Genomic DNA, 15,094 nt, shown 5'->3' with positions numbered 1-15,094 from the left:
CACTCGTGCAGGTGAAAATGACAAATTCAAAAGTCGACTTAAATTTTTTAAAAACACTTTTCACTTAATCACCAAGGTAATGAATAATATTTGTTGGTAAAATTACGATTTTTAAACCTGTACTGATGTTGTAAGTTTCCAAATTTTGTTTCTATTTCGTAGTGTAGATGGGGACTTAAGAATTTCCAGTAAAAGCATCGATAAAAAAGAAACATTCATGTAAATCCAAAATTCACTGGCAAATCTTCATTCTATAAACCCTTTTTTGGGACGTAAGTTTCCAGTTTTTGTTTTTTTTTCTCGTTGTGGAGGAGTGGGCTTGAAATTTCACTTTTGTCGGTAAAAACCAGAAATACGAAAATATAATGAGAAGAAGCAATTAAGCATTGAATATCAATTAACGAGAAGAAAATAACACGAATTAAACAGGTGCCATACGTAACACTCTCGTGGCACTACACAACGTGTTCCGTGACCCCCATTGGTCGTTATCGTCTAGCAGGCTTGGATAAGTAATATTTGCACTCAGAAATGCACCTGGAAAATGATGTCAAAGGCTGTTACCTTCCCCATAGCATGGGTGCCAGCATGGCAAGCCTATTATAGATGTCGAGACCTGAGGTAGAATTTCTAGTCAGCTTGTGACGGCTCAACTTATCACGTACTGTTTTGACAAGATAACGCAGTCTAGCTATACCAAGTCTTCTTAAGGAAAACTTTGCAAAATGCAGGCTGATTGAAACCTTATTCCAATATATATGGCAGTTATTGTATTACATCTTTATACAGAGACAAAAGAAAGGTGGACTTTGTTTTTATGACAATCACTTACTGCATATTTTCACTCCTGTTTCCAACCTTTGAGCAAGATGAAGATAAAGAAGAAAGGGTAGAAATTAAATGTTATTAGAATAAGCTCGTAAAATATTAATTTTCTTATTTTTATGGGGAAAATGTAAAGGATTATTTTAATGATGCAAATGATTTACTGTAAAACTATATTTTATTTTTTTATTTACACAAATTATACATGTATTTGTCAAGCTAGCCCTCCCACATATTGTACAACTTTTAAACATCTTAACAAAGATTTCTTCAGAGGCAAAATCCTCTTTAGACCATAAACTCAGGTATACCGTGAAGATATACTTAACAGGACTGGGAATAGTTTATCGACCTGTGTTCCCATGCAGTAGACCGGTGTGACGTGACAGAGACTCCCCCGTAATACAGAGTCCGGTTCCCATTACTTTGCACAGGTAAGATTTTGACCTAAGATTTTGACCCACTTTCGTCAGGCTGACCCTAACCTGTGTCGTTAAATGGACGGTGGGTTCGGTTTCGCCAAGAAGTTGTAAAGAGAAGGCCTTCTCTTTACAACTTCTTGGTTTCACGGACCCTCAGTTTCGTCACGCCGGCCGAAGTTTCCGAAAGGGACACGCAAACGTCTGAGGTAATAGACTTAAATAGTTTATTTTAGCCCGATAATTATTTTATCCTTTAAATGGAATACCAGCTATTTTAACCTGGATCAAACAATCTTTATGAAACAGCTCTACACACCGTCTACAATGGTGCTGTCTCAACTGCTGCATTTGATGGACTGCAATTTTTAATATGATTAAATTTCTGCTCTCCAAACATTAGAGAGCACCGAACGATGACTGATTATCGACCGCCGGGGGGATGATTTTTCTGAAGATTTTGCTATTTTCATTATCTTCAGTATTACATGGCGGGGTCACAGAGCGTGTATGTAACCATTATATTCCAGCGCAACGTGAAGTAAGTCATAATTTTGCAATTTTTGTATGTGAGATGTCGCGTGACTTGATCTCTCTCTCTCACTCTCTCTCTCTCTCTCTGTGACACACGCGCGCGCGCGCGCACGCACACACACACACACACACACACATTGTAATCATCAGTGGCAGTACTGCGTATTGAGAGTGCGGTAGGTCACCTACAGTACTATTTTACCATATAAGAATGTTAATGTTTTTAAAATGTATACATTTGTAAAGATTTATGTGCCAGTAGTCATATGGTTTGTCTTTGTTTTTCAGGAGAAAGTGAAAAAATGATTACACATTAAAAAAATATATGCAATTTTCAGTATTTCAGTTATTATAATACGAGTAATAGCTGTAACATGAGTTTTTGGTCGGTCCCCAGGTTCTTCATGATGTGTCCCTGGAACCCTTGCATTTGATGAAGAAGAGGAGCATTAACCAAAGACTGAGGATACGAGAGGTGTTCCACAGCAGTGTTAACAGATTACCACCTGATAAACTGACACTTGTAAAGGTATCACTCCACAGACATAAACTCACACTTGTAGAAATTTCACTGTGTAGACGTAAATTCACAATTGTGAAGGCATCACTCAATAAACATAAAATCATATATAGTTTTAAAGGTATCACCACATAGACATAAACTCACAGTTACAAAGGCATAACTGTTTAGACATTAACTCACACTTGTAAAGGTATCATTCCACAGACATAAACTCATGCACATCTGTAAAGACACCACTCCTGGACAATAGTTGTAAGGCCAATTTTATTTATATTTCCACAAATAATATGTTTAATTAATTGATAATGAGAACTTAGCTATTTAATTAGTTGATCAAATAATTATAATGAGAATTATTTGCCTTGACAGAGGTTTTTGCCCTTTGAGTGCCTTTCTAGTCTTTAATTTTGTTTTTGTAAAGCGGTGATAATTTTAATTTAAAAAAAATGGCACTTTTTGTTTTCTGTCTCCAGCACAGGTTGCTCCCTGCTGCCCTGTCCTACTGGGAAAACACACTGGTTGTCAGGCAAACTGCAGGTCCAATTAGACTGAACAGGTAAGGAAACACCAGGCCTTGAAGCCTGATAAATCTTACCTAATTGAAAAATTATTTTACCCTTTTTCTTTTCATGATTTCATCTTTGAGTAAAAAAAAAAAATGATTTAGATTTTTAATGTCAGCACTGTTACATAAGGTTTCTATGGGAACCTTTGAATGAATATGTATTAGTTTTGAGATGTGCATATTGTATGTGCTGTAATATTTTTAAAGTAAAATGTGATAAGCTGATGCACAGATTTTCTTTTTTGTGAATTTTTTTTCAATTTAAAAGATAATAAAATTCATAAGTTGTGCAAATCACTACATTCCTTTGATAGTTCCATTAGTCAGCATCAAATATCTGTGTGAATTACTAGCTAAGAGATTAAAAGTTAAAAACCTTTTATTAGCTGTTGATTGAAAGAACCATCACTGATTGTAATATTGCATTGGTTGAACCTCATGCCGCTGTACCATGAAAATCTGACTCCCCTAAAATGTGACTCCCCAGTCAGATTTTCATAATGAAAATGTGACTCCCCCTATGAAATTTTGACTCCCCCCCCAAAAAAAAAAAAACATTCATTAATCTCATTTTATTTGAGTAAATGACTTTGATTTCGTAGTATGCATAATGGATGATACATCTGGGGAGTCAGATTTTCATGTTACACCGCCTCTGCATTACTGGTAAAATTCTAACAGTAAAGTTTGTATTGCCAATTTCTGATTGTAGGAACTGCTCTCAGAATGACATAATTTATAGGGCAGGGTATTACCCTCCATACTGTGTACATGGCTGTGAGCAGACCACATACTGTGGACATGTTCCTGTGCCTTATGACCATCTGGAGGTCAGTGGCTGACCATAAAGTATTGAGGGGAAGGAGAGGGTGGGGAGGACTAACAGTTTGAAAAAAAAATTGGATTTGAAATTAAGAAATGAAATCATGTGTCCTATGGTTTCTACCATGTTGTTGAACCTCACGTGAAAAACTAGCTGATAGCTTTTAGTTGTCTTTCCGGAATTTGCACCATTTGAAACTTTTTGTTTTACTCCAAATGATCTCTGTAATGGTTTTTATGTAAAGAAGATCATAATTATTTGCTGAGCTGTAATCTCAATCATAGTCTGTCAGGATTGTAAATTAAAAAAATGATAAATTGTTGTATTTCTTATAAGATACACAATCATTTAGAATAAGGCATATTAATAATTTGGTGTTTGTACTGAATTCTAGGCCTGCCGCATATATCAAGATGGTCATTATCATGAGACAGGCTATGCAGGAAGAGGTGTCCTCAACGCAGATTTTGTCCTCTATGTGTCAGCAGTGGCGTCATCCAAGTGTGACCCTGAGGTCACTGTGGCCTATGCTGCCTACTGCCAGCTGGAGGGGAGTATGGATAGGTAGGTCAACTTGATGGATGGGTAGGTCAACTTGATGGATAGGTAGGTCAACCTGATGGACAGGTAGGTCAATGTAATGGATAGGTAGGTCAACTTGATGGCTGGGTAGGTGAAGTTAATGAATTGGTAGGTCAACTTCATGGAAAGATAGATCAGCTGTATGGATAATTTTCTAAACTGTAAGAAAAGGAAGGTCAATTTTATGGATACGAATCTTCAACATTATGAAGAGGCAACGTTTCAGTTATTTTACAATCATTTATAGGTCCATGCTTCGCATAAATAGAAAATTCACAGTATCAAAATTTTCTGTGCAGAAAACGTACAAGGTGTAACTATATTTGTCCATATTCATATGGTCTTAATAAGTGAAATTGACCTGTATCTGATTCAGTAGATATTTATTTCCTAGCCAATAGCAGGGTTTATAAATTATAGCCGCCCATATGCCAAATGTAAGTTATATTATTGTAATAAACTTAACCCGTTGTAAATGTTTATTTTTCAGACCAGTAGCGGGATTTATCAATCTCTGTCCCTATTCCATCTCCACCAAACTCCATGACATGACAGAGATGGTGTCCACAATCAAACATGAGATACTGCATGCTTTAGTAAGTACCTGGTTTTCATATTGAAAAAAAGGGTCAAAATGAAGAAAATTGTAATTAAAGAGAAAATGTTATAAAAATAAAGTAATTTTTCTTCTTTCAACAGCTTAATAAATGAAATCAACAAAAAAAAAAAAAAAAAAAAAAAAAAAATGAAGAGAATAAGTCATGATTTGTCTAAAGTATGTAATATGATATGTGTTATGATTGTGGTATTTCAGGGTTTTTCAGCAGGTCTGTTTGCTATGTACAGAGACAAAAATGGAGATCCTTTGACTGAGCGGGACATATTCACTGGACGACCAGAAATGTTTAATAATGAGTATGTTGTGCTTATGGATTACTAGATATCTAATGTGAATATAATTTCTTTAAAAAATAAATACAGTGTAGAATTGAGATAAGAAGAAAAAATGTCTTTTAGCACTGTTGAAAACTGCATTTGTTGTTTTTATTCTAATAAAATAGAATTTGTTTTTGTTTCTTTTTTCAATTGTTAAAAAAAAATTAAAGTTTTATCTTTTTTTATTTTATTTTGCTACAAATTCTGTGCTTTAGATTGGGAGTATACCAGTGGAGCTCCAAGGTGGTGAGAACTGTGTCCAGAAGAGACTGGAGAGTTAGAGGAGCCGTCATACAGAGACATTTTTATCTCATGGTCACACCAAAAGTTACAGTAAGTTGACAGGAAAAACAGTAAGTTGACAGGAGCTGTGGCCAAAAGTTACAGTAAGTTGACAGGAAAAACAATAAGTTGACAGGAGTTGTGGCCAAAAGTTACAGTAAGTTGACAAGAGTCTTGGCCAAAAGTTACAGTAACTTGACAGTAGTAATGGCCAAAAGTTACAGTAAGTTGACAGAAATCATGGCCAAAAGTTACAATAAGTTGACAGATGGTCATGGCCAAAAGTTACAGTAAGTGGATGGGAATTATAGCCAAAAGTTACTGTAAGTTGACAGTATTCATGGCCAAAAGTTACATTAAGTTGACAGGTGGTCATAGCCAGTTTTATTAATTTTTGTGCAACTGTTTCGTTAGTTGCCATTGAGATGGGGACTGGTAAATTTTCACTTGTAATGTTAAAAATCATAATTTGAAAATTATTTTTGAAGATTTTAATTTTTCAACAATTTTTGATAAGATGTCTCTTTATGACTAAGAAAACTTTTTTGCTATATAAAGATGATATGTGCATTGTGTGCCTGTGAATAGGCCTATATTTGAACATTGACTGTACAAACTTGGTTTTTTACAGGAAGAAGCCAGACGACACTTCAACTGTTCGACACTAGAGGGCGCTGAGTTAGAAAACCAAGGCAGCATAGGCACTAAACTCACACACTGGGAGAAAAGGGTGTTTGAGGTATTCATGGAAATAATTCATATTTTAGAATATTAAAGAAAAAACCCAGTGAAGATGTTTATTCCAGTTCAGTGGCATAAATTGGCATTTTAATACAGTTACAGTCCAAATCATATTTTTTAAGTGCTGTCTGGATTATAAGTTTGTCATTTTATGAAAAACTATGTTTCTGCTTGTTTAATGAAATCTTTAAGATTGAATGTTTAACTTCATCAAATTTAAAGTTACAGTAGATCATATTCTGTCAGTCTCTTTGAACTACATTTAACTGATGGCGTTTCCTGCCTTTTTTTGCACAAAAATAATCAATGATATTTCCCAAAACAAAACTGTTACATGAAAAAGATGACTTAAGAGTTCTTCAGCGGAGTTTTTGTGAGTAACTAAAAAGCAGCAAATATAGGAGAAAAAGTTAGAGATTGAAGTAAGCGAAATGTTTAAATTTTTTGAGTGATTGCCATGCCACATTTCCTCATCTTGTTATAGCTCAAGTGAAGCAATATATATATATGTTTTAGCATGAAGCCATGACAGGTACCTATACACAAAACCCAAAGATCTCTAGGATAACACTGGCACTTATGGAGGACACAGGGTAGGTAATCTAGGCAAAGGTTTCACCAATTATATAAATCATACATCATAAAAACTTTGAATTCCCCAAGTGCCTGCATTTCTAATGTAAATAAATTCTTTAAATTTGTCATTGTTTGGTGAGCTGTGATATTCTAATAGTTTGTTATTGGTGTTATTTTATCTGGTACAAGACCATGCAACAGTGATATTCTATAAACATGTTATTTCTGTTATTTTCACCTGGCACAAGGATAGCTATGATATTTTATAAGTTTGATACTGTTGTTATTTTTAGCTGGTACAGGGTCAACTATGCCATGGCAGAGCCACTGCAGTGGGGCAAAAATCTGGGTTGTGATTTTGTGAAGAAAAGTTGCATGGAGTGGATTAAGATGAGAACTGAACAGTACGTCATTATCTAGAGCCTAAGTCATAGGAGCCATTCAGAATACGGGAGTAACTAGGCCGAGTGTCAAATATGGCGACCCACTACAAAGCTTGCTGTCTAATTCACTAATAGACACTGAACAGATATACCGTGGGGAAGTATTCAAGTGGGTCAGCCATATTGGACCCTCGGACTAGTTAGTCCCCTATTCTGAATGGGGCCATAGAATAGTATGAAGACCCTTGGGTCATTATTTGTGTTGGAAAAGAATCCAGTCACTGTGTTTTTATGTACAGACACAGATGTGTCTGTACATATTGCCATCACCTGCGTCTGTCGTCGCCGATGCCGTTGCCGATGCCGTCGCCGATGCCGATGCCGATGCTGATGCCGATGCCGATGCCGGCGCCGTGCACTTTCCTTGTAAACACGATAAGTGGAGGGCAGTTTTACTTTTTGGCTTTATATTTACAGAGCTGATGAATATTCATAAAACACAGGTCAAGTTCGAAAATCAGCATGATCGGGCCATTATTGTAGAAGTTATGCTGTTTTTTCACTTTTCAGCATATTTTTCACATTTCCTCAGATTCAATTCTTAGGCATGTTAACAGTCTCATTATTAAACTAATAAGATACGTACAAGTATTTGTTTGACATTTCCTGCATCTTTACAACATTGTTAGTTGATTTTGTAAAAATGATGGTAAACTTGTTATCATGTATTGTGTAATAAAGTTTCAAAAATGGAAATAAACTCATATCATTGCAGTTTGTCAGATTCAATCATTCACTATGTTCAGAATCTCAGAATGGAAGAAATTGGACATTTAACACTGCTTTATTGATATTTTTCCCATCTCATCAATTTTCTTAGTTGATCATATAAAAATGGCAGTAAACTGTTAATTTTGTTTTATGTTAAAAATTGTTAAAAATGGAAAAAAAAACATTTCAGAACAGTGCTGTCTTGTTTACATTTTGGCATTTTCAAGTTGTGACTTCGAAGTTCCATGGGCCTGAAGACCTTTGCTAGTCACATTTTCTTAATATCCATGATACTAATATTTTATTATTAAAAATTGATGGTTAGTATGCTGTTAAACATTATGTAATATTGCATCAATATTTGAAAAAAAACTATTTTGGGCACTGCTCCCATGATGACCATTTAAGAAAAACCATGTCACTTACTGTTCTCAAACAGTACAGTAAATATATATATAGATGTGTCTGTACATATTGCCATCACCTGCGTCTGTCGTCGCCGTCATCGCTGTCGCCATGCACTTTCATTGTAAACACTATAAGTGGAAGGCAGTTTCACTTTTTGGCTGTATATTTACAGAGCTGATGAATATTCATAAAACGCAGGTCAAGATCGAAAATCAGCATGATCGGGCCATTATTGTAGAAGTTATGGTATTTTTTCACTTTTCAGTATATTTCTATAATTTATTATGTAATGTTACATCAAAATTGACAATATTTTTGCATTGCTACTGCAAACATTATGAAAAGAAAACTGTGTTACTTATTATTATTTTTAACTTACAAGTATGATTTTTAGGATTGGCATGCAGTTCAAATTAGAAAGCCAGGTCAATTGGGTTATCATTTATTATTGAATTTATGCAATTTTGTGTGAAATTTTCATTTTTCTCATTCTGGCACTTTCTAAGTATAAACTTGAACTCTGATGGGCCTGAAGCCTTATGCTTTTACTTTCGTCGTTGTTACCTGTTGTGCATAATTAAAATTTGATGTTGACTGTGCAGTAAAACATAATGTATTATTCCATCAGAATTGGTAGTCTCCTATTTTGTGCATTATTGTTTTGTGCTTTTCTTAAGATGTGACTTATGGGCCTGAAAGACCTTTGAGAAGGTCAGTCTGTTAATATCCCTTGGGTATCACGTAGCTAATTTCTGAGTTATAAAGTCATTTGCCTAATTGATAGGCCATTAAAGGAGATTACATAAAGCACACTTGTTGATATTTCCTTGTAAACTCCCAAAAGTTAAGCTCTCTGCTAGATTAATAATAAGGAAGCAGTGATAATTATGCAGGTTATAATATATATATATATATATATATATATATATATATATATATATATATATATATATATATATAATCAAAGATTAAACATTTGAATAGCAGCTTCATTGAAATTATATTTACCTCAGGCTCTGCCAAGGAGGTTATATTTTCACCCCTGTTTGTCTGTCATCAACATAACTCAAAAAGTTATGGACCGATTTTGCTAAAATTATCAGGAACTGTCAGAATTGGGCCAAAGAGGACAATGATTAGTTTTTAGTGGTGTTCTGGCTCAATAATCAATCAATAATCAATAATAATCAACAATTGCTGCCTTGGCAGAGGTCTGCACTCTCGGTGGTTTTCTAGTTTTGTTATGTTTTCCTTTACAATTTTTTCTCAAACACTTGCATTTGTGACTTTTAACTCTCATCCGCTCGAGGCTCTGCACATTTTCTGTATTTCCACATAAGCAATTGTATTGTTTTTTATGTCTTTAAACATTATATAATATTATTTTATGCACTGTCATCATTTTTCAAATATTGAGACTTTCATCATGTGACTTTGGTCTCTCATGGTCCTGAAACTGTAATCTTATTGAAGGGGTGGATTGAGACCATCTTCCGGGTCTTCTGGAAGACAGGTTATTAAGTTTATATTGACTGGTATCTATTTTTTTCTGTTGGAAGACCATCAAAATGGAGGATGGATCAACATAGATACTTTGGAATACTGTCAGAAAATATCTCAGGGTCCGCTCCTGTTATTGACCATGTTACCTGTTGTGCATGATTAAAATTCAGTGTTGACTGACAGTGCTATTATAAGCATTATTTATTATTGCATCAAAATTGACAAAATGACCTTTTTTATTTATATCTTTATTTTCTGTTTTTTGTCTGTACATTTGACAGCTTTGCTGCCTTGTTAAGATGATAATGATTATAATAAGAAAAATTTGATACTTAAAAAAAAATATATTTTACTGGATCCAATCAACCAGTTACTTGGCGTAAGCAGCTCACATGACTCTTCACAGAGGGTGCCAAGTTTTCAGCATGTTTTCTTTGAAAAAATTCCAGGAAGAAATCCATTTTGCCATTCTGTACCAAGGTGAAGAGCACGCCACTTCGCACCCTGTGTACCACGGACCGAGATGCAGTTGCCCTGTGTAATCTCAAGCAATATCCAAAACCTATACCCTTCATGTACCAGGTATTCCATTGAAATTTTTCTTTGTGAGTTAACAAAATTTTAGTTTTTGGCAGTATGATATGGATTAATCAGTTTTGTTTGAATTGACTGAATTATTGCCATCATAATGATTGTGTCTCTACTGCTGTATACATTTATGTAACATATTTTAATATTAAAATATACAACCAGCTGTAGAGCAGGAAGAAAGCTGGTTGCAAACAGGTTGGAAATGCCAGTATTTCAGTGAAACTTATGCAATGGATTCAAATAATTTATCAGTCCATTGTTTTCTGCATAATATTTGCCATTTTCATGAGATTACATAACATGAAATAATATGGGTTTTTTCTCCGTGCCAGTACTTCAGTGAAACCAGTGGGGATCTCCCAGGGACAGCTGCCCAGTATGGAGGGTCAGTGGGTCTGGCCGATTATTGCCCCTATGTACAGGTGGGTGTATGGCCCCATTCAGAATAGGGGACTAACTAGTCTGAGGGTCAAATATGGTGGCCTACTACAAAGCTTGCTGTCTAAACTGCAAAGCTTGCTGTCTAAACTGCTAATAGACACTGAATAGATATCCCGTGGGGAAGTATTCAAGTGGGTCGGCTATATATTTTAGCCCTCGGACTAGTTTGTCCCCTATTCTGAATGGGGCCTATTATGACCAGCAACCTGGTCACCTGGAGCGTGTAAGCTGACCAGGAGTTGGTTGGTCTCATGAGTGACTAGTGGCTAGGTCAGCTGGTAAATGTATTGTGGGCAGTGATTATGTCATCTGTTAGAATGGAACCACTGATGCCAGGTATTTTTTTAGTACAATAAAAACTTACATATATTATTAGCCAATAAGCAGGCATGAGTTGTATGGCAGTTTGAAAAGCTTTCAGTGGTCAAAGCCCCAAAATTTTCTACCACAATGAATTAATTCAACAACTCGGGGGTTTAAGTATTTGCTTATTATAACAAGCAAACTATAAATCAGTTTTTTTTACAGAATATGTGTATGTGTGTGTGTATGGAGAGACAGAATAAGGAGATTACTTTGGCTAAGCCTTGGCCTTCAGGGTTTGATTTTTTCTCATATGTATATTGATTTTGCCTCACTTTACAGTGTTCCTTTAACATTAGTTTAAGTTTCATATATTTGTTTAATATTTTCAGGAGTTTGTGTGGAGAGACAGAACCGACACAATTCAGAGAGGTTCTAGATGCACCCTGTCTTCTAATACTGCAGGTATACATTATGTCCTTTCTCTTGACACTCTGTATTAACAGTGATGATAATGACAGTGTTGATAATATTCATGGTAATGATAACAGTTATGACGCTCATAATAATAATACTTTATAGATTGATCAAAGATTTCTGTTCTGTACTTTTTCAGAAGTTCATGGCAACCATTTCCTTGAGACATATGGTCCAAATTCCAAGTGTTTTGAACACCATGGGATCTGGTCATTAAAAAGGTGCAATATGCCTGCTCCACTGAAGCACTTTGGCAGTGGATGCTACAAGGTCAGTGGATTCCTAATTATTAAAATATATATGTATATATACGTAAATATAACATTTTTAATGTTTTTCAAAGTCTTTTAGATGCAGATCTTGACTTTTTTTTTTTGCAGGAAAATGACACATTCTGTGTCACGAAGTTCCATCAGCGGTGTTGACTGGGTCTCATTTATTTTCTGATATCTTTCATGTGTAAATTGTGTACCTCTGTCTTCTTTGCTCTCATGCAATTATTTATTTTTATGTATTCATGTATACAATGAAAAGAATCATACAAAAACATCTATGATGGCTTCTTCTTAATCTACCACTTTATTTTATCTTTAATGCAATTTTGTCTTGATATTTTATGGTGGTTTAAAAGCCACTCACAGTTCATCTATGATATCATCATTCAATTATTTGTTTTGTTCCAGTACTCTTGTAACTCCACAGTGGGGTTAGTCCTGGATGTTCATGGGAAAAGCTACAGGTGCTACAAAACTGGCCAAATTCTGGTTGTTAGGGTGATTTTTGATGGATGGCTGACAGAGGGCAGCATAGTCTGTCCATCATGCCAAGAAATATGTCAGGTAATGAAAATAAGAAATATTATTTAAGTATGTATGGCTAAGTTTTTTTTCTGCTGCTGTTTAGAATTGTTGACTCAAGTTGTAAGTTCAGAATAAAGTTGTGGTTTTTTTAATTTATTTTCTGAGCATGGAATAAAAAAATTGGATAATTGCTGATGTGCTCAAAATGTCCTCAAGCAAAAATGCAATGCATTCATGAAGTAGGTATTATGACAAACTAGCCGCCTATTTACCCACTGATGAATTTATGCAAAGCACGGTAATTTGACAACCCGAGGGTCTAAATCGAAGGCTACAGCCTTCTACATATGTGATTGAACAAGGAATTAATCACCAACTTATTCTCTTTTCTGTTATGTTTTCTCAATTTTTATTGCAATTCTCACATATAACTGTTCATGCCATACAGGAAGATATTATTATAATTGTGACTTATTATTTCCAATTAACTCCCTCCAATCAATTTTAGGCCAAAGGTGTTACTTGTCCACCTGAGTACAATCCACCATATAGTTCTCCAGTGAATCTTCGTATGCCCTGCAGAGGGAGCCTGTTGCACCCCAGACATGTGCAGGTGCTTCCTGCTGTGATATCGTTATTATTATTATTATCATCATGTATTTAGATGTGCTGTTATACACTTAGTTTGGTAAGTAGTAATCATGACATTCAGTGTTAATACTGACATTATGCCTAATGCATGTTTAGTTGCAGCAGGGATGTACAGTTGTGTATATTTGTTCAGATGTTGGCCACTTTTGTTTTGTTTTTGGCCAGCAGGTACTTGGTGTCTTGCATGGCAAGTAGGCTTAAAGTTTTATGGCATTGACTGTTACAGTCATGGCCATAGAAACAGGTTATTATAAAATAAATGTTTATAAAGTTTTTTTTAATTATTGCTTATTTGATCAGTTTGCTTATTTTTTGATTGAATGATTTTGAAAATGCCTTGCTGTCATTTAGCTTATCAATTCTCTAGGAAGATTATGAAATTGTAGAATGCTCACCAAACTCTCTCTCTCTCTCTCTCTCTCTCTCTCTCTCTCTCTCTCACACACACACACACACACACACACACACACACACACTTAAAATTGCTACAATTTCATAGGAATGAATATGATTTATCAAACTGTGTGTAATAATGGTTTCTCAACCATTTTCAGGTTGGTATTATTTACCATGAATGTGCAGGCTCGGGTGATGAGGTTCTTAGTCACTGACAGGAATGTACTGGGAGGTCAATCAACCACTGGCAGGTTATACTGGATGAAGACAATCACATTGGCCCCATTCAGAATGAGAAGAGCCGAGTGCTAGCTAGGCCACGACCTAAATATGGCAGACCTACATGAAAGGAAGACTGCTTAATCCTGTAGTGGTCTCTCCGCCTCTCACATGCCTCACCATGCGTCGTCCCTGCAGGGGCACAGTAATTAAATTTCGGCTCAATTCAACCGGTCGAGGGGCCAACACGTTGGAGGCTTGTGGTCCCAATGAAGAAAAAAAAAAAAAAAACAGAAGCTACTTTTGAATCAGAGTTTTGAATTTTCACTGACCAGAAAATCATGGAGACCAAGAAGTAAACACAATTTTAATAGTTAAAACAAGAATAAAGAGAATGCATTATTATTTCTTTTTTTTTTTTTTTTTTTGTATCAGCATTTGTATTATTGCTACTGTAAGTTTCTGTAAGTCGGGTTGTGTTTGTTGCACATTCTGGTTTTCTCACATACAGATAGATAGACAGACAGACAGATAGATAGATAGATGCAATGTACATTGGACAAAATGTACCAGAACGATTCATTACACAATTTAGTATAAGTAGTTACCCCCCAGCAGGCACACAACGTTGATTCAACGTTGAATCAACGTTGAATTTATGTTGAGACGTTGATAAACGTTGAATCAACGTTGATTCAACGACCATAATTCAACGTTGGCATTTCAACGTTGATTCAACGTTGATTCAACGACAACAAATTCAACGTTGGCATTTCAACGTTGATTCAACGTTGATTCAACGACAACAAATTCAACGTTGGCATTTCAACGTTGATTCAACTTTGATTCAACGACAACAAATTCAACGTTGACATTTCAACGTTGTTTCAACGTTGATTCAATGACAACAAATTCAACGTTGGCATTTCAACGTTGATTCAACTTTGATTCAACGACAACAAATTCAACGTTGGCATTTCAACGTTGATTCAACTTTGATTCAACGACAACAAATTCAACGTTGACATTTCAACATTGATTCAACGTTGATTCAACGACTACAAATTCAACGTTGGCATATCAACATTGATTCAACTTTGATTCAACGACAACAAATTCAATGTTGGCATTTCAACATTGATTCAAGTTTGAAGTAAGATTGAGTTGATAAACCTACATTATTTCAACCTTATTCAACTTGCATTTTTGAATGTTGATGTTTGAGTAAATTTTTAACATTGATTCAACTTTAGCATTTCAAGTTAACATAATGACTATTCAGGAGGTAACTTATAATTAGTTAAAGATGTTAATTCAACATGGATTCAGTTTTTGCATTTCAACT

At 35.2% G+C, this 15,094-nt stretch overlaps 1 protein-coding gene across 1 annotated transcript; it reads left to right on the top strand.

Annotated features, from left to right (window-relative positions):
• The first annotated feature begins 1,616 nt into the window (after window positions 1-1,616).
• On the top strand, window positions 1,617-14,354 carry LOC106165097 (leishmanolysin-like peptidase). The gene is made up of 18 exons (XM_087018218.1): window positions 1,617-1,785; window positions 2,176-2,307; window positions 2,775-2,857; window positions 3,579-3,696; window positions 4,084-4,253; window positions 4,762-4,867; window positions 5,086-5,186; window positions 5,423-5,540; window positions 6,121-6,228; window positions 6,747-6,823; window positions 7,100-7,210; window positions 10,321-10,453; window positions 10,795-10,884; window positions 11,599-11,671; window positions 11,823-11,953; window positions 12,367-12,522; window positions 12,992-13,171; window positions 13,689-14,354. Exons 1-17 carry the CDS (start codon window positions 1,687-1,689, stop codon window positions 13,145-13,147), a joined length of 1,962 nt encoding a protein of 653 aa, XP_086874344.1. The 5' UTR covers window positions 1,617-1,686; the 3' UTR covers window positions 13,148-13,171; window positions 13,689-14,354.
• Window positions 14,355-15,094: the final 740 nt, after the last annotated feature.

The sequence above is a fragment of the Lingula anatina genome, chromosome 7 (assembly GCF_051362555.1).
Source record: "Lingula anatina isolate TDL-2025a chromosome 7, LinAna3.0, whole genome shotgun sequence".
Classification (NCBI taxonomy): Eukaryota; Metazoa; Brachiopoda; class Lingulata; order Lingulida; family Lingulidae; genus Lingula; species Lingula anatina.
This window is presented reverse-complemented; position numbering and strand designations above follow the sequence as displayed.

Bases quoted from the DNA above. Each gene is read 5' to 3' on its own strand.
- LOC106165097 (XM_087018218.1), top strand. From the start codon at position 1,687: ATGATTTTTCTGAAGATTTTGCTATTTTCATTATCTTCAGTATTACAT. The intron at 5,187-5,422 runs GTATGTTGTGCT...TCTGTGCTTTAG, and splicing joins CCAGAAATGTTTAATAATGA to ATTGGGAGTATACCAGTGGA. The intron at 6,824-7,099 runs GTAGGTAATCTA...TGTTATTTTTAG, and splicing joins GCACTTATGGAGGACACAGG to CTGGTACAGGGTCAACTATG.